General features: G+C 38.1%; 4 protein-coding genes and 2 pseudogenes across 12 annotated transcripts; 3 read left to right on the top strand and 3 right to left on the bottom strand.

Annotated features, from left to right (window-relative positions):
- Positions 1–741: 741 nt before the first annotated feature.
- On the bottom strand, positions 742–1,356 carry LOC103950411 (annotated as a pseudogene).
- A 29-nt stretch (positions 1,357–1,385) lies between these two features.
- On the top strand, positions 1,386–3,471 carry LOC103950440 (F-box/kelch-repeat protein At3g06240). The gene has a single exon (XM_018648206.2). It carries the CDS (start codon positions 2,287–2,289, stop codon positions 3,469–3,471), a length of 1,185 nt encoding a protein of 394 aa, XP_018503722.2. The 5' UTR covers positions 1,386–2,286.
- A 2,089-nt stretch (positions 3,472–5,560) lies between these two features.
- On the bottom strand, positions 5,561–9,788 carry LOC103950412 (aspartokinase 1, chloroplastic). Its single transcript, XM_009361614.3, has 13 exons — positions 9,258–9,788; positions 9,067–9,149; positions 8,937–8,977; positions 8,630–8,784; positions 8,325–8,474; positions 8,104–8,199; positions 7,749–7,865; positions 7,235–7,354; positions 7,030–7,122; positions 6,788–6,904; positions 6,187–6,303; positions 6,020–6,082; positions 5,561–5,930 (listed from the first exon to the last, which is right to left on the bottom strand). Exons 1-13 carry the CDS (start codon positions 9,648–9,650, stop codon positions 5,775–5,777), a joined length of 1,701 nt encoding a protein of 566 aa, XP_009359889.2. The 5' UTR covers positions 9,651–9,788; the 3' UTR covers positions 5,561–5,774.
- Positions 9,789–9,863: 75 nt separating this feature from the next.
- On the top strand, positions 9,864–12,690 carry LOC108867483 (annotated as a pseudogene).
- Positions 12,691–14,847: 2,157 nt separating this feature from the next.
- LOC103950441 (protein NEOXANTHIN-DEFICIENT 1) lies at positions 14,848–18,705 on the top strand. Of its 9 annotated transcripts, none has more exons than XM_048574687.1 (12): positions 14,848–15,052; positions 15,969–16,067; positions 16,138–16,291; positions 16,390–16,473; positions 16,576–16,639; positions 16,825–16,871; positions 17,308–17,362; positions 17,533–17,562; positions 17,735–17,903; positions 18,001–18,061; positions 18,145–18,201; positions 18,332–18,705. In XM_048574687.1, exons 3-12 carry the CDS (start codon positions 16,233–16,235, stop codon positions 18,585–18,587), a joined length of 882 nt encoding a protein of 293 aa, XP_048430644.1. In that variant the 5' UTR covers positions 14,848–15,052; positions 15,969–16,067; positions 16,138–16,232; the 3' UTR covers positions 18,588–18,705. The 9 variants fall into 9 exon arrangements, with proteins under 9 accessions (XP_048430644.1, XP_048430642.1, XP_048430643.1 ...); XM_048574685.1 differs by lacking the exon at positions 17,533–17,562 and adding an exon at positions 17,457–17,495 and having other exon boundaries at positions 14,850–15,052; positions 16,155–16,291; XM_048574686.1 differs by lacking the exon at positions 17,533–17,562 and adding an exon at positions 17,457–17,495 and having other exon boundaries at positions 14,850–15,052; positions 15,969–16,022; positions 16,155–16,291.
- On the bottom strand, positions 18,679–21,619 carry LOC103950413 (serine carboxypeptidase-like 45). The gene is given in 11 exon segments (XM_048574688.1): positions 18,679–19,038; positions 19,138–19,255; positions 19,342–19,434; positions 19,538–19,662; positions 19,764–20,045; positions 20,121–20,197; positions 20,337–20,431; positions 20,907–21,000; positions 21,080–21,181; positions 21,305–21,499; positions 21,502–21,619. Coding segments are annotated over 11 exon segments (1,389 nt in total). The 5' UTR covers positions 21,560–21,619; the 3' UTR covers positions 18,679–18,888.
- Between the last annotated feature and the right edge of the window lie 2,566 nt (positions 21,620–24,185).

A 24,185-nucleotide genomic window follows, 5' to 3' on the forward strand; every position in this document is an offset into this window, starting at 1 on the left:
ATATATATATTTAATTGGCCTCGAGTTTTCAATAAATATTCGACCCCAAAATTAGAAATTGATTAAATGGCTTGGATGGATGAACATATGTTTTTAAATAAAAATCCAAATATTTATCAAATTAGCTTATTAGCAGACTAATGTGTACTTACATATATATATATATGAAGACTAATGTGTACTTATATATATATATATATATATATGAATGTATACAAGAATATTAATTAACCTACAACCATGCATGATTCTTGTAATAGATTAACCATTAAATAATTGGGAGACATTGCATATATTCATAAATAATATTGCCGTTAATATAAAAATACATGTTAAATGTACTTATAATGGTATTTAATAGTTAGAAAAAAGAAAATTATGACAAATTTCTTTTTGATTTTCAAGTTGTTAAAAAAATAGGTAGATGGGTTAAAAAATAAAAAAGTAAACGGGTACACGGTTATAGGTAAATGGGTATGCAGTTATGGGTAAATGGGTATGCGGTTATGTGTATGATTAACCGTTTATAAATGGTTATGGGTATGGGTATACCCGTTTATGTAAATACCTAACGAGTAAACGGTTATACGGATAAAAGCTTAAACTGTTATGGGTAAATAACCGCGGTTACCCGCCTACCATAACCGTTGCACATCCCTATTTGCAAGGCCTTATTTCGCTACCATAAAAAATCAAACCATAAGAGAAAGATAAGTCACTAATTGTAATTACAATAGTCACTCACTTGGCATGGATCATGGCATTGTGACACAAAGCCAGTGTCCGAACCATTGCCAAGTCTCTTCCTCGTGGGTTTCCGTATCTTTCTTGGCGGCTCCTTCAAATTGCAAGCAGAAAAGAATTAATCTTTGTAAATTGTTGAAAGTCCATGAAAGAAGAAGAAAGGAAGCACCTCATTTCAAAGAAATCTCCAAAATCATCGATGACAACCGCGACCGGAAATGTGTCGTGCAGATGAAATGCAGCAAAGTACTTTTTAATTCCTTCCACGTCGTCCACATACCTACGCAGATCACAACCTCAAGAACCCCATTTTTTGCATCACCATTGTTCATTCTATTAATGGTCTATTGACTTACTTCATTTGTATTCATTGAAATGCTTCAGACGATGAAACAACGCCCTGAACAGTTCTAACACAATAACCTATGAAGTTGAGGTCCACCCCACAACCAATTGGCGGGGAATGAGCCAACTCCTTATAAAAAATGAGAAGAGGAAAGGTACCTGGGAAAGATAAGGGGGTTTGGCCTCTAACCTGCGGCGGTTGCAGATGAAAATTACTTGACCATTTGTGCATTGGTGGGCAGCATCCATGGCGGAGTTGAATGCAAACTGGAATAGTAAGGAGGTCTTTCCGCCGCCAAAAAAAGAGAGCCCACTAAGCAATCACAGAGAGAGAGAGAGAGAGAGAGAGAGTTTGAATTATGAAAAGTAACAGGAAGGAGGGCCAGAGAGCAGTAGAATAGGGTGGCATTGGTCGTTTTGTTGGAGGTCCATTTGCCACACACGGAGAAAAATCTCCGCACCATCGTCGAGAGCTGCTGAGAGCTGAAGGCTAGAGGGTGGAGGTGCGTCGTCAGCCGTCTGACGGAAATTTATTATATCGGTTCGAATCACAATGCCGGGGCCTAACAAAAACTTTTCTTTGATTTTACGGGCCTAGCATATAACCAGCCCACCGTAGTTTTTTTTGTTTTTTTTTGCCACAAGTCCTTCTCAAAGTTCGATTCTTATTAAATACAAATTAAAATCGTATTATTATTAACTCATTGTAAAACTTAACTCATCTTAATTCCTCATTGTAAATAATATTGTTTGTAAAAAAAAAAAAAAAAAATACTGAACAACACAATTTAAAAATAAACCAATCCGTACACAAATTATGTCAAAAACATTTATAAAATATTATGCAAGACACCAAGTTGTATGCATTTTTATTTTTTCTAATAAAAATCACTATCGTTTGACTTTTTATTTATTTAATACAACGATATATTTACATTGGTGTATCATATCTGATAATATTTATTGTATATAATTAACATCCAATAAGATAAATTCATTAATTAATGTGACATAGGCATTCATGAAAATCCTAAAACCCAAATCCTTGTTATACATTCACGAAAACCCTACCTGTAAATCGCCAAAATTTCTCCCTGCACCCTTTCAACGAGAATAAGAACCACCAACTCTCTTGCACCGCCGCCATCTCTTTGAAACAGTCGAAACATGGATTTGTGAAATCAAAGTAAAAAAGCAATGTCAATCAATTGCTTTCCCGAAGAAATCGTAGCAGATATCTTGGTGAGGTTGCCCTTCAAGTCTGTAATCAAAGTTAGAAGAGTGTGCAAGACGTGGAACTCTGTGATCAAAAGTTGCACCTTCATTGACACCTATCTCAGGCGGTCCTTATTGATACAATCCGAACACGAAAACAACAGCGATGGTCGACACCATCTTCTTCTACGAAAGAAGAATGGATGGTATGGTAATAGTTACTACTCGTATTATGGTAATATCCTTAGTTCTCCATCTGGTTACACCGAGCTTATCAAACCAGCAATTCCAGACGTAATAAAACGTTGTTTTAGTCACCTGTCAATGGTCGGAACTTGTAACGGGATTATATGCCTTGCTCATGACGGACTGTTGCAGGACGAAGATGCCCCCACGATCATTTGGAACCCTTCAGTCAGAAAGTATGTGATTTTGCCTAGCCCTAGTATTAAGAAGAACAACTTTAAGGATACACAAACCTATTTCTTTGGCTATGATTCACTGACCAATGACTACAAGGTCTTGAGAATTGTTACTGTGAGGAATTCTTTGTTGGGGGTTGAGGTTTACTCCTTGGCCAAGGGATGTTGGACAAGTCTTAGCACTGCTGCAACTGCTGTTTTTCCTGCTTATTTGTGCTCAGGGTTCTTGAGGAAATCGAAAGATGCATTTTTTAACGGTGCTATGCATTGGGTTCTACCCCGTGACAGAAATTCCAATGAACATGTCATTGTGTCGTTTGATTTCGGCACTGAACTCTTCCACGAGATCGCGATGCCTGAAGGTTTTAGAAAAACAGGTTGCCCTTGTTACATTTTAAGATATGGAGAGTCTCTTGCCTTGGTTCAGATTGACAACGGAGGAGAACATTTTGTCTATGCGCTTCATTTATGGGTCATGAAAGCATATGTTGAAGTGAAATCGTGGACTAAACTAGATAACAATAATGTACTCTTCAAAGGATATCGTCCTACTACCCCTCTTGGTTTCAATGGCTCTGATGAACTGGTGATGAAAATATTGGTGGGTGGCGATAGGCGGGCAATAGTGGTGGATTTCAAGACCGGAAATAAAAATGCTGCAACTGCTCTAGATGGCTACTCATCAATGAATCCTTTCGTAGAGAGTCTCATCTTACTTAGCCAGCCCAATGCTGTTTCCTACTAATCGATTGGCCAGCTCCATGGATAAAGTATCAGCAGGGCAAGGAACAATATGTTACAAATTTTCCTTTCTCCTTTTATTTTCTAAGTTTTATGCTTTTCTTCCCAACTTACATTTGGCATGCTCGAATTGAATTTTATACCAATTCCCCAACTTTTCCCATTCCTAAGCTATCCGATTCTTTACATCTCCATTATATGTTCCCTAAATGCATTTTGTTGGTTTACTAAAAAATTTTGTGTGATGTTGAATCATCTGTTGTTTGCATATCTACGCCAATTTACTACATATCTGTTTAGATTTAGTGCAAAATGTGTTAAGCTGAATGAAACAAACAGATCATGCCCAAAGGTATTGCACCTTTACTGTAAGAATAAATTCCAGTTGGTCGATCATATCATGGTTGGAAAAAAAGTTAAAATAAAAAGGAGCATAATTTAAAGAAACATAACTTTTCAAGGTAATAGGCTTCACTTGAATAGGCTCACCTAAGAGGAAAAGAATAAATTCTCGTTGGTTGATCATACCATCTTCTTTCACCCCCAATCATTTGCATCTCGAACTTGAACAGGCTCACCTAATAGGCTTCGCTTGGTCTTGAACCATCAGATTGATCTGCAAGTAGCGCATCGAAGTAATCCTTGAGACGCGAAGCGTTGTCCCCTACTATTAGGAATTCTTAGGCTCCCCACTGCACGTAAAGACCAAGGATTTAAAATTCTCCTTAATCACTATTTTCATGTAGACAGAGTGTTCATAGGATCATTTTATGAATCCATTTTATTGAAGATAGTTGTAACTTGTAACGCAAGAATTCCAAGCTCATGGTCGTAGGCTATATACAATGCCATCTTTAAACAATATATCTCCTTCTCTTTACACACTTCATCTCCAAGTACTCTTTAATAGAGCTTGTAAGTGTTTGAATCTTCACTATTGCTTACAAGGATGCACTTTTGACCACGATCAACAAATCTTCTTTCTCTTGTGAATTATTTTGAATACAGTTAAAGCTGGTGACTTCACTTTGACATACTATATATATATCTATATAGCGTTGCTCCTTCAGTCCTTTGTTGAAATGTGAAGGTCTATGGGTGTCGAATTCGAACTCGGTACTTCTTCCAACGTTGAAAAGATCAACCAATAATTAGTTGATCAACTTCAGCCTTATACCCCCAAGACGTAGTTTGGCAGCTTATTCGGCCTCGGCCTCCATGATCCGTCCATTTTGAATATACCATAATTTAGGTGGTGCCAGCGTTTTATTCTTCCTTGTTACTCACGAAAAATAGAGTCACCCATCCTTACTACCCTACCTATAAATTGTCATAGTTTCTCCCTTCACCTTCCAACAGAAAAGACTTGGATAATTGATCCAGTAGAAACTAAAAAGGCAATGTCAATCGACTACCTTGCTGAAGAAATCATAGCAGAAATCTTGCTACGGTTGCCTGTCAAATCTTTAATCAAATGTAGAAGAGTGTGCAAGTTGTGGAACTCTCGGATCAAAACTTGCCCCTTCATTGATACTCATCTGAGCCGCTCCTTCCTTGTTAATCGAATTCGACCACTACAGCAGAAACGACGGTCGTCAGCTCTTTCTGGTTCTGCAGAGTGACCGAAGTGAAGATACGTATCACCCATCGTATTATGCTGAGTACTGTATCGAGCTTCTAAAACCACCAATTTTGGATGGTCCCCTTCGGGTTTTGCTCATCTTCGGAACTTGTAACGTGCTTACATGCCTTGCTCCTGCTTATTGGCGCTCTTAGGTCGCTTCCACTAATGTACTTGCGAATGTGCTCTGCATTGGGTTCTACCGCGTGACAGGAACGCCTGAAAAATATATCATCGTGACCTTCAATTTAAGCACCGAATTATTTCGCGAGACAAGCTTTCGGAAAATCAGGTTCAAAACAGTAGGTTGTAAGACGGGGAGTCTCTTGCCTTGATTGAGACTGAGACGAAAACTAACAGCCTAATGCCTTATGTTGAATTATCTCTTGTTTGCATATCCATGACAGTTTACTGGCATACATCTTTTAGAATTAATGCAATAAGTGTCAAGATGAATGTAACAAGGAGATCATGCATACAAGTGTCTCGTCTTTCCCGGATGAATAAATTCCAGTTGATCGATCATATCATATTTGGCAAACGTAAAAATAGCAAAAGAAACATAATATTTCAAGGAATTCGGTTGGAGATGACTCGTAAGTTTGCAAGCAACTGCAGTATTCAAGAATATGAGCTTAAGTCAGCTAAGAAGAAAATTGTGTTCAGAAGATTAGACTGCCTCATAATCACCATGTTTCTACGGGTAATGGCGAGGCCGACCCATTTCCAAATCCAAATTCTGGTACTAGCTCAGACAGGTCGCCGCTCTCAAAAAAGGCATGGTGAAGGGCCTTCACGCATTTTTCAGCCTCACTATCATTTACGATCAAGGAGATGTTTACCTGAATTATAGCAAATCAAATATTAGAAGCAAAAAAAAAAAAAAAAAAAGAATGAACGAGTGAAATCTTATTTAATCGGGACAAGAGACCTTGGATGCCCCTTGCGAGATCATTTGAACATTGACTTGATTGGTTCGAAGAACATGGAATACCTGTGCGAAGGGAAGTCCATGAGTTAAGAAAGAAGAGAAAAATAATACACTACTGAAAGAAAACATCAATAGATACTAGAACATTGCAGAGAGAAATACGACACCTTTTCTAGTATCAGTGAAGAATACTGAACATTCCCTATGAGCGAGATGATTGATCTGTGCTGCAGAAGATTCACAAATGCAATTTTTTCGAGTTCTTCTTCCATGTGGTCAAGTTCCTGTTACGTATGGCACCATTTCATGGCATTTAGAAAACTAGAAAGAGCATTTGGGTGTTGGAACATGAAACAAGAAAAAAAAAAAAAAGGCTTTTCAATTTTGTACATCTGAAAAACATACAAGGGTACTTGCATTAAGTATGGGGACTATTTCTAAGTTTTAGTCCCATGCCATTAAGCTGGATCCCCATCATTCAAATTGTCATCCCCTATCCAAAAAGTTTTGAGTTCCAGACAAGTCTTTCAACTCAAGATGTATCAAAAATTGATTCTTAACAAACATGAAACTTGAAGCCGACAATGCACATCTATTTTCTATGTATTTTGCATGCACATCTTTATGTATTTCCCATCGTGGATACTTACAACCGGATGCATCTTCTCCAGAGGTACCTTAGAAATCATGCACAGCTTTGAAAACATTACAACTAAGCACGCATGACAAGTAATTCCTTGACAAATGATATAAGATTTATATGCTTACCTGCTGAATTAGTTCCCTACTCCAAAATTTTGATGGATCCAATGTCAAAGATAAACTAACTTCACTTGTTGCAACAACATCCACGGATATGCCCAAATCTTCGAAGGTTGAGAACACCTATTTGGATGATGAATCCCAATGGAGGAGGGAAATCATGCCAGTTACGATCGGAAATTTCAAAACCAAAAACCAATAAGGGCACGAAGTGGAAAACAAAACCAAGGAAACAAAGATTCACTCACCTTTGCAAGGAAACCAACTTGCCCAAGCATGCGTGTACTGACAATATCCAACAGGGTGACATTTTGCTTCAGAACTATGCTAGTTAGAACAGCCTAAAGTTCATTTGAACGGATAAGTTGGGGAAATAAATAAAAAAGCAAGAATGTTCGAATCCTTACACATGCTTCACTTCTCAAGTAAAAGAAAGGATTAAGCTGCCCACACCTTGCTCATATCTCTTGTTTTAGTGATGAGGGTACCAGGAGCTTTGGGATTATAGGAGTTCTTGACCCTAACAGGTATTTCACCATCTCTAGCTGGTCTCATGGATTGAGGATGTAGAACCTGCACAGTTGCCGTTGTGATTATATTTCTTTTTCTACTACTCATTCTAAATGGCAAGCTCTCATATGGACTCTTATCTACGTTTCACCATACAAATCAGACGATGAATGCTTTGTCTCTCTAGTTACAATATATACATGAAACGAATGAACCGACCATGACGGATGCCATCCTAATCATCTCAATGACAGATGCTCATGCAAAAATAAGCTGTAGTCTGCAAACTTAGTCTAGAGAACTTCATGGATTGGATCCCAAAGTCCATTGCCATTGTTTCTCTCATTAACAGAGACTGCAGATATAATATCAAGACTAAATTTCAACTAACTGATTGGGTCCATTTAATTAGAAATAGAAAATAACATCTAAACTGAAAGAACAAACAAAATCTAACCTGAGCACCAAAATATGCAAGCTCAGCTGCCTCATCGAAAGTCAAATAAGGAACAGGTTCTGCTACAGGACATATACTAGGATCGCAGGTCAAAACACCATCAACATCCTTCCACACCTGCTAAAAATGTCAAATTAGCTTCTGTATATGCTTGTCCAATAATTGAAAGGTAAAAATATTAGCATTAGTTCTAATTAAAAAAAGAAATGAACAAAGTCTCCAAAAATGGCCGTAATATTAGCTAGATCCATAAAGTAACAGACAACAATCAGCATAATTGTGGTGAATGCATGCATGATAGGTGCATATCTGCAGATGACTTCTGGTGATACATGCATTCAGAGCCAAATCTCACCTGAACTTCTCGCAGGCCTAGGGCTTTGCCTATTGTTGTGGCTGTCAAATCACTACCACCCCTGCCGAGGGTAGTGACTGCACAAGTTTTCCAGCCCTACAATGAGTAAAACATATGTGATGTTGAAAGCCCAGCAAATAACGTTAATTTCCTGAGAAACTGAGACTTTAAAGCATGCACATGAGCACGAATTGCATTGGGCAGCTAGCCAGGAGAAAGACCTTTCCGAGAAAGCCAGTAACAACAGGAATTGCAGGATCCCTAGTCCAATCGTCATATAAACGATTAGCAACAGATGGGTAAGTTGCCTCTAAGATGTCAGCATTGGTGAAGTCATCTGTTGTTATGAAACCAATGTCAAATGCATCATACTGCAATACATTAAGCAGCAACCATCATAAAAAAGAAAGCTTTAGTGGCTTCTAATAAAAGATAACGTACATAATCAAAATGCAATCCTGGGTTTGGAAAAGAAAAAAAAGAAACAAAGTGAGAAACATATTTTCTAAAGACGGGGTATACATACTTGGCGTGCCTTGACACCGATGCTATTTAGATAAGCTGCAAAGATTCTTGTAGACATGCACTCTCCAAATGAAACTAGATAGTCTCTTGTTCGGAGAGTCAACTCTTTCATCATAGCTATTCCCTTCAGCAGTTGCTCTAGTTCTTCCAAGTGTACTGCAAAATATGCAAAACAAAGAATAGCAAATACCCGAAATTCCAATTAACCTCTGATCCTTCACCTCATTATCAAAATTTCAAAACTTGACCACACCGAAACAGAAAAGTTTGCATATTTTTTTCATCCCTTCAATAATTAAATTCCTTACCCGAAATAACGGAGGCATCGATTCCAAGTTCATAGACAGTCCTGAGCAAATGCAACCACACAGTTTTTAACAACAGTTCCAAAGTCGCAATTAAAAAGATAATAAGAACAAAAAGAAAACTATGAGCTACCTGAGATGGAGTTGATTTACAGAGCTCAATTCTTCGATTTCGGAAGCATTCGAAACTCCGCAGCTAACGGCCTTCTCACCAGCCTAAATGCATACATGGTACACAAATCATAGCATTCAACCTCATCATTCTTTACCAATTAAATCAGAGCATTAAAGAAACTAATTAGATATTTATGAAAAGTGCATTACAAGTAAGAGGTTATTAGTGGTCTTCCCCATGGCAGAGAGCACGACGATAGGCTTTTCATCGGGAAAGCTAACAACGAGCTGAGCAATCTCTCTTATCCTCTCCGCCGACGCCAGAGACGATCCCCCGAACTTCATCACGCACGTAAACGGCGGCGCATCGGACCCACGGCTCTCTGTCGCATTCTCTTCATCCTCTTCGTCTCCAAGCACAGCTTCGATTCTTCTCTTCTCGCTCTTAGCTCTCAGCCTACCGCTTCTGCATGCATTTTCCACTGCCGCGTAGATTGATCGCGACGGCGACGCCCCGAAGGAGACCCGCGACAGGTGCCAGAGTCTCGGAGTTCGCGAGTAGCCGGGGATTCTAACCCCGCGGAAATGCAACGAAGCCTCCATTTGCTTCGCTTACCCAAGTTGCTTCGACGAATTATCAAATTTTAGGGTTTCGATTTTGCTGGATTTTCTCGGCAACCAAACAAAAGGCGCGACTGAATATTTTATTGGCGGTGCATACACCCTTTTTTTTTTTCAAAGCCAGAATTAACGGAGATTTTCTGTGACAAGTAAAAAGCACCTGTGGGCCTGTGGCACCTATTTTATTCGCCGATACGGTGTCGTTTTCGCTAACATTTTATAGAAATTAGAGTTTTCGTGGCTTTTTCAACTGTTTTTCCTTCGTAATTTTCCTGCGAAACAAAAGCTTAAATTTGAATGTCGTCTTCCTTCACAGTCCAATGTTCTCTGCCGCGCTTTACACCATCCCGATCAGTCTCCGTCCACAAAAGCTGCCAACTTTGCTCAAATTCCGTCGTGGGTTTCCCTGAAATCCACCGCTACGTCGATCGATACCTGCCAAATCGAACTGGGTCAGGTCGAAAATGTGCACCTGGTCTCTCTATCCAAGCAAGGGAAGCTCAGAGAAGCGCGCCACTTTCTCGAGCAGATGAACGACGCGGGTGTATCCGTCAGTCCACTCGTATAAATGTTTTGTTTGAAATGTGTGGATTGATGGGTTCGTTGTCGGATGGAAAATCTGTGCATGGATGGTTGAGGAGGACAGTGAAGAACCCACTTGAGTTTCTTGAGAACGATGCTCTGCAGATGTATTGTGATTGCGGAGTTTATCGGTTGCACAGAAGGTGTTTGATGAGATGCTTCAAAGGAATTTGGGTTCTTGGGTTATAGTTATATCGGCGTATGCGCAGAAGGGTGCTTTGAACAGAGCTATTTCGATGTTTTCGAAAACGATAGAATCTGGGATTAGACCGAACGCATCGAGTTTTACAAGCATCTTAAGTTCCTTGACTGAGGAATCACTTTTGGAGCTTGGGAGACAGATACATTCTTATGTGATAAGAAGTGAAATGAGTAGTAATGTTTCGGTTGAAACGGCGATTGCAAACATGTATGTGAAGTGTGGGTGGTTAGAGGGTGCTAGGATTGTTTTCGATAGGATGGAAGAAAGGAATGCTGTGGTTTGGACTGGGTTGATGTGGTTTGGACTGGGTTGATGGTGGGCTATACTGAAGACGAGAAATTAGAGGAGATTTTGGAATTGTTTGCTGAGATGGTTAAGAAAAGTGTAGAGGTGGATGATTTGTTTTTTCGATAGTTCTCAAGGCATGTGCTGGTTTGGAGGACTTGAATATGGGAAGGCAAGTTCATAGTTACGGTGTTAAACTTGGGCTGGATTCCGAGGTTCTGTAGGAACTCCTCTAGTGGACTTCTATGTCAAATGTGCAAAATTTGAGTCTGCTTGTCGAGCATTCAAAAGGATTCATGAACCAAATGATGTTTCATGGAGTGCTATAATCTCTGGCTATTGCCAGAGTGGGAAATTTGATAAGTGTGTAGAGATTTTTCAATCTTTAATTACTAAAGGTGTTACCTTAAATTCATTCGTACATACAAGCATTCTTCAAGCCTGCTCTGCAATCGCGGATATAAATTTGGGGACTCAAGTTCATGCTGATGCAATAAAAATAGGGCTCATTGCATTCTTGCATGGTGCGAGTGCATTGATTATGATGTACTCAAAATGTGGCAGATTGGACTGTGCCTATCGAGCATTTGAATCGATAGATAAACCTGATTCTGTGGCCTGGACTGCCACAATATGTGGTTATGCTTATCACGGCAATGCCTCCGAAGCTCTTACGCTTTTCAAAAGAATGCAGGATTCAGGTGTAAAGCCAAATTCAGTAACATTTATAGCAGTTTTAGCTGCTTGCAGCCATTCGGGTTTGGTCACAGAGGGAAAGCAGTATCTGGAATCAATGAGTAATGGAGGACGAACCATTGATCATTACGATTGTATGATTGACGTATACTCTCGTGCTGGACAACTACAGGAGGCACTTGATTTAATATAGAGTATGCCGTTTTAACCCGATGCAATGAGCTGGAAAAGTTTATTGGGTGGATGCTGGATGCATTGAAATCTTGAGCTCAGAAAGTTAGCAGCCGAGAACCTCCTCCAGTTGGACCCGGAGGACACTGCTAGTTACATAATTATGTTTAATTTGTATGCATCATCCGACAAGTGGGAAGAAGCTGCATTTTATAGAAGAATGATGGCTGAAAGGAACTTGAGGAAAGAAATCGGATGCAGCTGGATTACATTTACCGTCAACGGCAAAAAAGCATCGGTTTATAGTGGGCGATTAGCACCATTCTCAGATAGAACAGATATACTCGAAACTGAAGGAGCTGAGCATTTCTTTCAGGGATGCTGAAGAGTCGTTTCTTACCGAGGAGGACGTAGTGAGCGGTTTTCCAGAAAGGAAAGAACAGCTTCTTCACCACAGTGAGAGACTTGCCATAGCATTTGGGCTTATTTGCGCACCAGGTGATGCCCCTATTGTGGTTTTTAAGAACATCGGGGCGTGCAATGATTGCCATGAGTTCGCAAAACATGTTTCTGTGGTAACGGGGCGTGCAGTTGTTGTGAGAGATTCCAACATATTCCATCACTTCGAGATTGGGGAGTGTTCTTGCAGAGATCATTGGTAACCTGAGCAATTTCGAATGTTGATTTGGGCATGACAGTTGCGGGATGGATGCTTTGAAAGAGCAGTCTCATGGTCACTAGTTGATATCGGAGAGAAACGTACCTACACCCGGAATGTCACAGTAACGTTATCTCAAGTTAAGAACATGATCTCATGAGAAAGGTAAACAGCATCATCATCATATGGGTAAGCCATTCTCAGGGTTTAGGGCGGGGCACATGGCTTGCCTTGGCTCAAGCATGGGCTCATGGAAGCTTAGGCCGCTAGTGGGAGAAAATATTGTTTCATACTGGTGTATACATCCGTTTGTCTATGGGGTGCATTTGATTTAAACCTTGATACAAAAAGCAATATCACTTGTGATGTGATTCTTGATTGAAGCTTATATATTAATTTACAATTTTAGATGTGGAGACTTAGATACGAATGGTTAATAGTGATTTTTAAATTGTCTGTATGGTTTGTACCGCTTTAATTTTGCTTCATCAAATTATTACTTTTGCATTCTTATTAAATTCATGTTGAACTTGAACACATCGTTAATGTACTATAGAAGTTTTAAATAAATATTATAATTTAATCTACAATATCACGTTACATTCAGTACAACGTAAAAATACACTCTTGAAAATTAACAAAACGGATGATAAACTTATATTACCTTCCGTGGCACCATTGCATGTTAGTGCACGCGTGCCTGTCTGTCGGAAGGATTGGTTATACGTGTCTCTTGAAGATTGCTGCTCATCAAGAGAAGCATTAGTCACCTTGTCAAGTACACTGCACAATACAGAGGATCATTGCAGTTGGTAGTTAATAGTAGTTAACTCTTCTCTTACAATTATTTACTGGAGCTCACCGTCCTCTGTGTCTTTCCTTTGTGTGTGTTCAGTTCGTTGACACGTCTTTCAGTGAGAATCTCAACATTTTCTTCCGTTTTTAGTGGGTCCAAAGCCATCGCCACCATGCATGCCATAGATTTTTCAATTTAACCGGTACACGAGGTGATACATCACATCTTACTATATAAATTGTGAAATATGTATGTTAAAAAGTTAATAACTTAAAAAATAAAATTTCCCACCACTTATATAAAAACACGTGGTGTACCACTCGTATTTTCGTCACAATCAAAAATTTATCCATGAAAGAAGAGAACCCGAACTCTGTAAAAGCTTATTCATTTTCCTTCATTGTCCTATTTTTGAAAGTTTCAAAAACAAATTATAAGAATTCAACAGAGATTTGTGTGTGCATTATATCCATTGTTCTGGTGAAAATGTGAGAATGTGAGGATAAAGTTTCACATTGGTGAGTGATCAAACTATGTAAAGGGGCTTATAAGAAGTTGTGTTCCTTATCATATTATCAATAAATTTTATAGTAGAACCTCATATTTATAAGAAGAAAACCGTCAAGTAAAGACTCTTTATTTGTAGAGTATTTGCATGAATAGAGTTGATAAAGTTTTGAAAGGGTCCCCAAATTTTTTTGCCATCTAATAATGCCATATAGTAAAAAAATTACTTTTATTAACACTTTAAAATCTTATCGTGCACTCCTCATAAGTTTAACTTTTTTTTTTCTCTCTAAATATAAGAATTTGGAGTGCATAATAAGATACTTCGAGTGTCAATAACAACTCTGTAAAAATGAACATTTTTTTTTCTAAAATTTATTATATAATAATGCTATACATTCAAATGAAACTTTAAACTTAGAGATTTTGAAGCCTCTTTTCTTGTTTGGTTGTTTAATATTGAACAACTTTTTATTATTTAGTGAAAGTTACTTTTGTAGCACTTTATATTTATTATTTAATGACATTTGTAAACTTACAATCAGTGAATCTTAAAGTTTGTTTTGATTTAAATTATTACTTTCTAGCATCAATATATTATCTTACTTTTTTTGTAAAAACTATCTTAAAAGTAAGCTCTTATAAATTTCGTACAAAACTCCCGTAATCTCAGAAAAGCCATGTTGCCAAGTATTAGAATATGATCCAATCAAAAAGTATACTTGGAGACACAGAAGATATAATGATGTTGTGATCCAGGATATGTGGTTAGATATCATTGTAAAGAATTAAACAAGTAGAAACAAACAAAACTCACCTCGTAAGCTCCTAAGCTCGTAGCTATATGAATATGATTGCATCATCTCATCAGTTGGGCAGCAAGTTACACGTTCCTGAAAGTTGATGGTATTGGTAAAAGGCAAAGCGTCGGTTAAATGTTAATTTCAGTTGGCGCCAAATAGAATTTGTGGTGGGTTTGGATAAGTCCTCCTGGTCCTATCCGCATCCAATCCTCTCCTATGCATTATATATACATATACTTCAGGTTGCTATTAGAGTGTATTTTTGCTCACCATCATTTATATGGTGTATGCTCATCATCATTTATCATCGTTAGATGAGTTTTAATTTTGAAATTTATGTTTATCCACTACACGAATTTTGAAAATCAAATTCATCTAACGATAATAAATAGGATGATAAACATACATTACACTAAATAATGGTGATCCCACTCACATGTTATTTTTCTCCTCAGCGAATCCCTTTTTGTGTGTTGGGTTTCTCTCACCTCCTTAAATTATTCCTACTTCACTCACTCTTGCACCCACTCATTTTTTTTCACTTTTTTCTTCTTCTTCTTCTTCTGGCTTTTCACCTCTCTTTCTTCTCATAATTCAACTTAAAAAGCCTCCTTGCTTGGCAAGTTTTTGGAGCGCTGGGTTTTGTTGTATGCAGCTTTTCATGGTTGGTTTCATTTCTTTCTGGTGAGCTTTTACTTATTTGTGTTTTTTTACAACTCAGATGTGCTTTGATCTTCTCAATGCTAGTGAAGAGGGTTTTGGTTTTTCTAAATTCTGCATGCGTTAGAGATTTAATGAATTGGATTTGGTGGAGAAAGAAAAATGGGCAGCGATCTTACAATTCTTTCTAGTAATTAGTATAAAACAAATATTGTTAACTGTCCTCCACCGACACTTGGGATGTCATGGTTGTTAGAGTAAATATAGAAATATAGAGAATAATCCGAATGATGATTTTGAGGTATGATTTGAATCGTTTTGTTAAAGTGTTATTTGTTCCCACTCGAATGAGTTTGCTAAAGGGTTTTTGGCAAATCACTTTCAGGATACAACAAAGTATGGAATATTCGATTAGCAAAACCGAATTATATTCCTTTATAAATAACTAGAAAGAAATTGTATGAACGTGATGTAGAAAGAAGAGAGCAAGGAATGTAGAAACAAATTTCTGAAATTGCATGTGAAACATTATGCCACAATAGGTATTTATAGGCATTAAAACATCGTTCATTGAGTCTGTTTATTTTAGTTGAAGATATACAACCCTTCTTAATAGTGTTGACCTAACAGACATGTCTTCTATTTAATATTTTCAGAAATTAAATTTGACTTATTACATCTTTTAATTTTACTCATACAATTTGAGTAAGCATCTTATCTTTTAATCAAAAGTTACAATCATTCAACAAAATATACAACAGTAAAAGATTGAATGAAACCCAACCTTTTACAAAAGGTTGCGGTCCGTACACACACACGCTGCACAATGCAGCACCAAGTCTCATATATATATATATATATATGGCCAATCGTGCACTGCCGTGTCATTTTTCACGTGATAATGTCTGATTGACTTAGGATACCGTCACCATGGGTTCAGGTGCATGGAAGTTTGTCTTCTACAAATGTGTTTTCTAGTATTTGACAAGACAAGGCAAGTGATCATTGCGATTGCATGGGGTTGGGGTGGCACCATGAGGTGATTAACTCCTTTGTTTATGTCACAGAGTATCTTCTATACTTCTAACGAAAGTTGCACTTTTGTGTAGGGACTCCTTGGATGCAGTTTAAATGACTTGATTTTGGCATCTTCAAACTTAATTGCTTCTGGATAAAGCACTTTCTTGAAATTATCCAAGTCCATATGGATGTTGGAGAGACAAAATGTTCCTACGGCAAGCCTCCGTGGATATTCAAAGGCAGGTAAGTGTCCAACAGCACTTGCTTTTTTTATAACTTGACTGTTCTTTGTTCTTGGTAATGATAAGGGACTTGCTGATTGCCCTGGTTTTTGTACCTAGCGCGTTGTATCAACTCCATCTTGTCAAAGCAGCAACTGTCCGAGCATGCATTCCGAAAGATTTCAGATTAGTTGAAGCATTTGGGTAAGTATAAGTATAACATTGTTGTAAAAGAGAATAGTGTTCATATGATTTGTGATTGTTGTGAGAATTTGATCACTGAAATTGTGTTTACACTTGTTTCAGGTATACTCTTGGCGGCTTCTTTCTTGCCAACTATGATGACAGTCCAGCAGGAGTCTTTGATGAGGTTTATGTCTTCTGTTTAATCGTCTCATCTAGGAAGTTAATACTTATTCAGCCTTGATCCAGAAATGAATCAGTTGTTAATTGTAGGAGTAGTCCATGTTTGCTTAAGCATGATAAAGAAAACACATAAGTTCAAGTTTATTCAACCAGTCGCTAACGAGAGTGGGTTTATTTTCTCCCTTTCAGCTCGTTGTGATTGCTGGACTTGTATGGAGCCCTCCAACATCTTGCGCGTATGTTTGCCTCAACCTTATCTTTCTCTGTAATAAGATGTTTGCATACAATCTTATTCCGGAACATGTACACTGTTAACTTTGGGGCTAATTATTCCCTAAGCTTGCCTCTTGAGCAACAATACCCTAATTCCTAAACTAATTTATGTCGGTCTTTATACGAGTGGTGTGACTGCCAGTTGAGTTACATCTTTTCCTGTCAGATGTGACATTGTGTGAGGGTATATAGACTTGGTAAATCCTCTTTAGGGGCAGAAAGTAGTGTGTCGTGGGGCGTACACGCAGAACTCCTCTCTAGGAGAGAGAGATCTAATTACTGAGCTATGCCTAGCAACAGCTAAATCATTAGTTTGTTCTTGTTCTAAGTTAGAGTTGATATAATCCTGTTGCTGAAGTACTTTCTTTATGAGTACTTTTACTTGTTTTTGTCAAACAGCTGGGCAGCTAAGGTGCTTGTGAATAGTGATGAAGCTTGTAAACATGGACGAAAGGTGGGAGGCTGCATAAGGCACTTTGCCACAGAGTTTGTCACAATTCTTAAATTTCGTATGTAATTCTTATGTTGATTGCAGTCCCCTCTTGCAGGAAGTAGGGCTTCCAAGTCATGTTGCGAGGTTTTCAAAGGTATGATTTGCATTTGAATTATAAACATTTTTTGCAGCTTGCATATGGTGAACTCTCCATCCCTAAGGTGGACTACGGATACAGTTCTTTACTAAAAGTATTTAAGAAGGGAAGTGTTATTGGCACTCCAAAAATCTCATTCTACACTTCTCACTAGTGTAATTTTCTTTCCTATTATAGAAAGTTTGGAGTGATAAGAACAATTCCCTTTAAGAAATCCATTTTTCTGTGCAAAACAGAGGATTACAGCAGTTTCAAGGCAACCAAAGAGCAAAAATATGGGATTTCTTAATGTAAATGGTAGCAGTGCTGCTTTCTGTGATCCAAAAGATTGTATGGAAGTTCAAGTGACTGAAATCAAGGCGTCGTCAGTTAAAGATTCCTGGAATGTCAACCTCACCACTTTTGGTAAGTTGGTTAATCTGAACATCTCATTTCATTAGTATAACTTGGATGTTTTTCTTCTGTGGTTTTATGCTCCTAATTGCGAGTTTGATGATGGCAGTGCCTGAATCGAGTGGTGAGTGGAGGGGGCCAGCGATCAAAATGTCTCTTCCAAGTTTTAGGTAAGTTTCTCGCTTAGTTTCCCTTTGCTATTAGAGTGTTTAGCTTTTTCCCTTATTTCCTTCCTTCTGTTGTCAAATTGTAGCGGCGGCACAGAATATTATCCCAACCTTCTCAAGTACTCTTGCCGGATTGAGTGCAGGTTTTCTTTTAGTTTCAGTTACTTTCTTTATGTTCATCAGGCTTCATTATGTTAAACTCGCATGTATGCATCGGTTCCCACCTAACTCAAGTGTTAATTGTTAGTTTGTTGCCTGATCCAATTCTGATAGGGTACAAGCAGTGCATCCGGCAAAAGTTTCAGGACCATCTCCGATGCCAAAGAATGAAACAGAAAAATCTTCAGAAATCCATACCAGCAATACAAACAACCACGCAACCGAAGAATTTGTGGATAAAGGCAACCTCCTCTGGGAATCTGTGATGTTATCCAAGCCCGTATTGGCATTGCAGTTCAGTTGTATGAAAATGCAGGTTGAAGCTCCAGTTGTAGTTTTCAACTCCAAGAACTCTTTAACAACCACTTGATCATAATTTATTTTGGCAGGCTGTAATGTTTTTTTATATAGAATTATTTATCTTGATGTATTTTTGCCGGAATAAATCGGCTCCACCTGAATAATTCAAACAGATCAATTACTTGAAATATTATTATACAAAAATGGAAACTTGAAATTTGACAAAAGCACTCCCTTTCTTTACCTCCTTTTTTTTTTTTTCAAATTTTTACAAAATTCTACTTTCCACAGCATGGAAAACCCATGAAACATGTTACAAGTAACAAACAAATGCAATACAATCTCAATTCGGACCCTAACTGATCAGTAGATCAGAATACTTCTGGTAGAGGCCGGCCCTCCAAAAACGACTTGAACAGCACGAGTGATCTCTCAGGCTGCGAGAATGGCGCTTCGTGTGATGCTCCTCTAATGGTGGCAAAAGAGAGCATATTACCATAAACTTGAGTCCATCCACCAACCTGCAGATGAAAAGATGAAGCATTCAATTATCAAGTTACAAATTCGTAACAGAAGCATCTGAAAGTTCTTAAATTCAAGTAATCACAAGTATGATTTACCTGCTGCCCTCCAAACCAGACTCTATAAGGTACAGTGGTACTTAATCTTAACTGCTCTGCAAGTCCGTTAACTAACTTTCGACTTCCAGTCAACGGGATAACAGAATCTTGGTCGCCACTGAATGTTTAAAAATTAAATTTAGTCAACTGCAATGAAATTTAGGATGAAACAAAATGTTTTGATGCTGTCTAAAGTGCATCTACCTGTAAACCAAGACTGGTATTCCTGCTTTGATGAGTTTGCCTACGATTGTGATCGTTGGTATCTCCACATCCAGCTGCTGATAATCCAGTATGCTGCCATAACACAGAAGATAATTTCAAAGGCAAAACGTTAACGTGAATACTACTTTGAGATGCATTCGAATTTTTGAAATGTATGGCTTTGGAAGAGAATTACGTGCTGCAAACTGCCCATTGACGAACTCTAACAAGACGAGCATGAAGCGCCTTCTGCACGTCTGGCCTGTTCAGATAATTAACTATTTCATCATCTACGCATACATCTATTGTGTCAGCAACTTCCTGCAAAACGAACAAGTTCAATTGTTTAAAAAATGGATGCGAACTTCGTGAAACCAAACCACAGAATTTCATGCTGCAATGGAGCAATAGATGGTATTCACCTGAGGAAGGAGGGCTTTGGATTGGGAGACCACAGATGATATACAAACATCAAGGGTGACATCATACTTGTCAACAAATTTACTGGTTTCTCTGCTCACTTGGCTCATCACCATCGCACAAATAGGCGAAAGTGAGCCTCTGTAATATTCACTTACATACCGCGAGTAGTTGCAAACGGAAGTGAACATGTTGTATGTTGAATCAGATATCAACCCATGAGACCAGAAGAACTCAGCTCTTGAATTTAAGTCAGTTGCAAATTCTAGGACTGGATTGCCCAACTGCCATGAGAACAAAACATTTAGACCAAAATCTAGACGACGAAAAGCTGGTAATTTTCAAAGATTATTACTCACAGCAATTCCTTTCAAATTGAACTGATATTCCTTCTTGAATTGGAGCATGAGTTCTGCTAGCTGAGGAACATAATGACCTACGGGACAAATAAAATCAGTTCCCTTTTTACTTATTGGGGTATTTTTTCTGACGTCGAAAATATTTTCAACATTAGGATCGAGTCAATCAACATCGAGAAATAAGCAAAAGTGAGGAACAAGATCAAGAAAATATACCAGCATAGCTTTCTCCAGTAATATACAGACTTCTATTTCTGTATTGGGGAAACTTTTCTAACCACTTTTGCAAGAAGAGAAGATTGTCCTGGCTGTAGACAACAAGGACAAAATTCAGAAATCACACATAGCCTGTAAAGGTGAGCTTTTTGTCAACTCGCGAGGACAATCACAAAACAGCATCACACATGGCATGTCTGTAAAGTGAATTTTGGAAATTAAAAAAAAAAAAATTAAATTAGTGGAAACCCCATCATGAAATATTCTTTTGAATCTTTGGTGTGACAAGATATTAAAAGATTTCATATGGAACTTTGGAAGAAATAAAAAGAATACTTTTTTTGGGAAAATGAACAAAGGAAGATGATAGCAAGACAAGTTGACTTGAAAGTTAGGTGCAGAAATTTTGTTTCTTTCCTAGCAAGATTTCTACTTGCTGAGAAAATTTGAAAGACAGAAAAAAAATTTAGAATCCGTTACCATAACCATTTCGTTTTTAGTTTTTAGTTTTCATTTTTTTTTATGACGGAAAATAGAAAAAAAATCAAATTTGAAATAGGTGTCATGCCTGTGATGCGATCGGTTACACCCTCATAGGAAGAAGTATCCGTTGAGTAAGAGAACCCCACTCCAATTGGTGTCTCCAGGTACAGCATGTTTGCTTCTGCAAACCAATGAGCACGTCAAGCAATCTGCAACCTTGGATTGTTTTGAAAAACACCATTGATCAGAAAATATCTTACCTGTATTCCAGCTATGTTCATTTCGAACCAAGACTTCTCCTTTGGGCCTGAACGGTCCGTTCTCAGAAAATGCCCCGACTCCAAGGGAAGAACAACCAGGACCTGGAAAAATCACAACCCATCAAAAACCCAGAAATAAAATCTCATTTATTTAAAAACCCAGATGGTAAACATTGTGAGAAGTAAAAAAGATGGAAAATTTAGTGGTGGGTAAGAAATGGGGACCTCCATTGAGCCAGAGGACAAGAGGCTTGGAAGCTGGATCTATTTCTGCTTCAGCTAAGTAGTAAAACAGAGCTTTCTGTTTTTTCTCATCAACGGTCACATAACCCGAATACTGCTGGAACCCGACTGGGGGCTGACCCGGCAACCCTGTAATTCTATCGAGCAGAGAAGGAAAAGCTTCTGCTTCAAAGGAGAAGAAGTTATGTGGAGGAGAAGTAGAGTGAGTACAATGGTTTTCCATGGTAGGGAAATCATGGTTTGAGTGGGAAGAGAGAGCAAAGAGCCTAGAGAGAAAGAGAGGACGAGTGAATGGAGGTCAGCTGAGGTGCAATGGTGGCCAGAGTGGGGGCACTATATAAAGATTACAAGAGACGGGATATCTTGTTAGTTTGCAATTATATTAGGCTTTCTAGCCTAAATGGTCAATAAGATTATTATAACTTCTTATTTTGAAATTTGACATTGAAAATCGAAGGTGGCTTCTGAGTTTATCTGCAGCAAATTATTTTGATCATTCAGTGAAAAGCATGTCAAAATCAACGTTAAGTGGAGGGGTTGTTTCACAAAAATATCCTTTAAAATATGGTCATGTGGTCATTCACATGGCAATTTAACGAGAATATTGACAGATTTTTCACAGAACGAGCAAAATGATTTACGGTGGAGAAACTCAAAGACCACTTCTATCGATTTTAATTGTGAAGGACCAAAGTGAGGAGTTATGCCAATTTTAGGACCATATTAGCTAAAAACCTTTATTATCATTGAACTTTTGTCCGTTCAGAGACATTGGACCCAAAATAGGAAAAGGACTTACATGAAACGGTTCATCACCACGTGACGTCCTTGACCAATAATGCGTTGTTGTGTGCAAGTTTTTCTCCACATAGCAATGTAGTATTCAATAAGAGATGCCATATAGCAATAAACTCATTTCATACAAATTGCTCTCCTGAAACATTCTTTGGTTCGACCAGTGCACCACGTCATCCGTCACCACACTTAAAAAAGAGACCCAGACATCGAGGTGGGATAAGTATTGGGTGTGAGGAGAGCAACTTATATAACACATGTACACAATCATGGTGTCATCCAATGCTAATGATATAAGGGCACGTACACATTGAAAAAAAAAAAAAAAAAAAAAAAACTTACCCTATAAAAAGGAATGAGTAATGATACAATGATAAGGACACGACCACCACATAGAACTTACCTCTATAGGGGGAATTCAATGTGTGTGGAAAAGAGTGACGTGGTTCCAATTAACATTAGACTCCAAAATTTCTCCTATTTGCCTAGAGAAAGAATCAAACGGTACGGATACACTGTAATCATAGCATTATGTGTCAATTATAAATAACATGTGTAAGTTCTTTTATTGTATGATCTTGTATGATTAGCATGTGACATTCTCGTAAAAATGTATTTGTATTGTGCAGGTTACTCTCGTCTGCCTAAGTGTGTCTTTTGTGTATAACTTGACTGAGTGAGTCAGCAAATAGGTTGTTACTGTTGCTGAAAATGAAAAGAGAGAGTGTGCTTTAAAGACACTGGAAACTCTATTAATTCACAGATTGTACAGAACTCTACTGTAATTGTCTTTTTGGCGTTAGTCCAAGAAGTACTCCAAAATCTACAACTGAAGCTGCAATTGGATTCACTGTAAATATATTCGAACCTGATTTCTCTCCCTCCAAGTTCTCATACACTTTCATCCCCTCTTATTTGTACAGTTACGGTTAAGTCACGTCAACATTTTATATCATTATTACTTTTTGTTTTATCTTTATAAAAAAATCAATATAAAATATTGACGTGACTTAATCGTGACTTTACAAAATAAAAGAGAATAAAAATGTACGGAAATTGAAAGGGCAGAAAAGCCTGGTCCAGTATACTCTGCTCCATATACAACTTAAGATAAAAAAATTGAATTAAATAAATATTTTTAACAAAGGGAAAAGTAGCTATATAAGCATGGCAAGGGCACCACTAAACAGTTGAAGGCACCACTAAACAGTTGAAGGTGACTACCAACCAGAGTGTAATTATGTCTCCACAGAAACTCACTACAACTTTCTACAACTTTCTACAACTTTTGGTTTTTTTTAAAAAGAAATAGTAAGGTATTGAATCATGAGTTATGATTTAGGAGGGTCAATCCCAATGGTAAAGACATATCACATTTCAGTCCATATTTGATAAAGTCTCTAAAAGCATACGTACAGGCATAAACGATTGATTTTAATACAACAAACAAGTCCTTCAAAATATAAGAGCATTTCCAAGAGATGTAAAACCACCAAAACTCTATTTTAAATAGTCAAATCTAAAAAAAAAAAAACACGCTTCTAAGAGCATTCCCACCGTAGCATATTGCTCGGGGGACTGTCTCCAGAACAAAGGCCCGAGGGCCGGTGGATGGCGTCCAGCGTGAGGCAGGCCGGGGATGGGGAGGCCCGAGGGCCGGCCCGTGAGGGATTGCCAGCCCTTGAGCCCGAGGTGGGAGTGACGCAAGGCTGACGCCAGGGTGGCGTCAGCGTATTATTTTATTTTTTTTGTGTCAGGCGCTGCACCCCACCCGCGTGGGGGCGCGTCCCGACACAATAATCAAAAAAAAAAAATGTTTTGTCAGTTACCGTTGGGAAGCCACGTGGCTTCCCACGGTACGTTAGATCCTAACGGTCACTTAATGTGGACCGTTAGATCTCAACGGTAAAAAAAAATAAAACTGTCAGATTTAATATCTACCGTTCGATCTGAGATCAACGGTGGATATTAAAATGCTTTAAAAATTAAAAAATAAATGAAATAATAGTTTAAAAAATCTGAAAAGTTACCGTTGTGACACGTGGCACAATCTGGAGCGTTGGAATTC

Source organism: the organism of the source record quoted next, unplaced genomic scaffold (genome assembly GCF_019419815.1).
Source record: "Pyrus x bretschneideri cultivar Hongxiangsu unplaced genomic scaffold, Pyrus_bretschneideri_v1 Contig74, whole genome shotgun sequence".
NCBI lineage: Eukaryota > Viridiplantae > Streptophyta > Magnoliopsida > Rosales > Rosaceae > Pyrus > Pyrus x bretschneideri.

What these genes read in the sequence shown, in the direction of transcription:
- LOC103950440 (XM_018648206.2), top strand. Translation starts at nt 2,287, where the DNA reads ATGTCAATCAATTGCTTTCCCGAAGAAATCGTAGCAGATATCTTGGTG.
- LOC103950412 (XM_009361614.3), bottom strand. Translation starts at nt 9,650, where the DNA reads ATGGAGGCTTCGTTGCATTTCCGCGGGGTTAGAATCCCCGGCTACTCG. An exon ending in AAGTTGGTTTCCTTGCAAAG is followed by an intron (nt 6,905 to 7,029) that starts GTGAGTGAATCT and finishes TCATCCAAATAG; the next exon opens with GTGTTCTCAACCTTCGAAGA. An exon ending in GTAGGGAACTAATTCAGCAG is followed by an intron (nt 6,304 to 6,787) that starts GTAAGCATATAA and finishes CATACGTAACAG; the next exon opens with GAACTTGACCACATGGAAGA.
- LOC103950441 (XM_048574685.1), top strand. Translation starts at nt 16,233, where the DNA reads ATGGATGTTGGAGAGACAAAATGTTCCTACGGCAAGCCTCCGTGGATA. An exon ending in CAGCAGGAGTCTTTGATGAG is followed by an intron (nt 16,640 to 16,824) that starts GTTTATGTCTTC and finishes TCTCCCTTTCAG; the next exon opens with CTCGTTGTGATTGCTGGACT. An exon ending in TCTTGCCGGATTGAGTGCAG is followed by an intron (nt 18,202 to 18,331) that starts GTTTTCTTTTAG and finishes CAATTCTGATAG; the next exon opens with GGTACAAGCAGTGCATCCGG.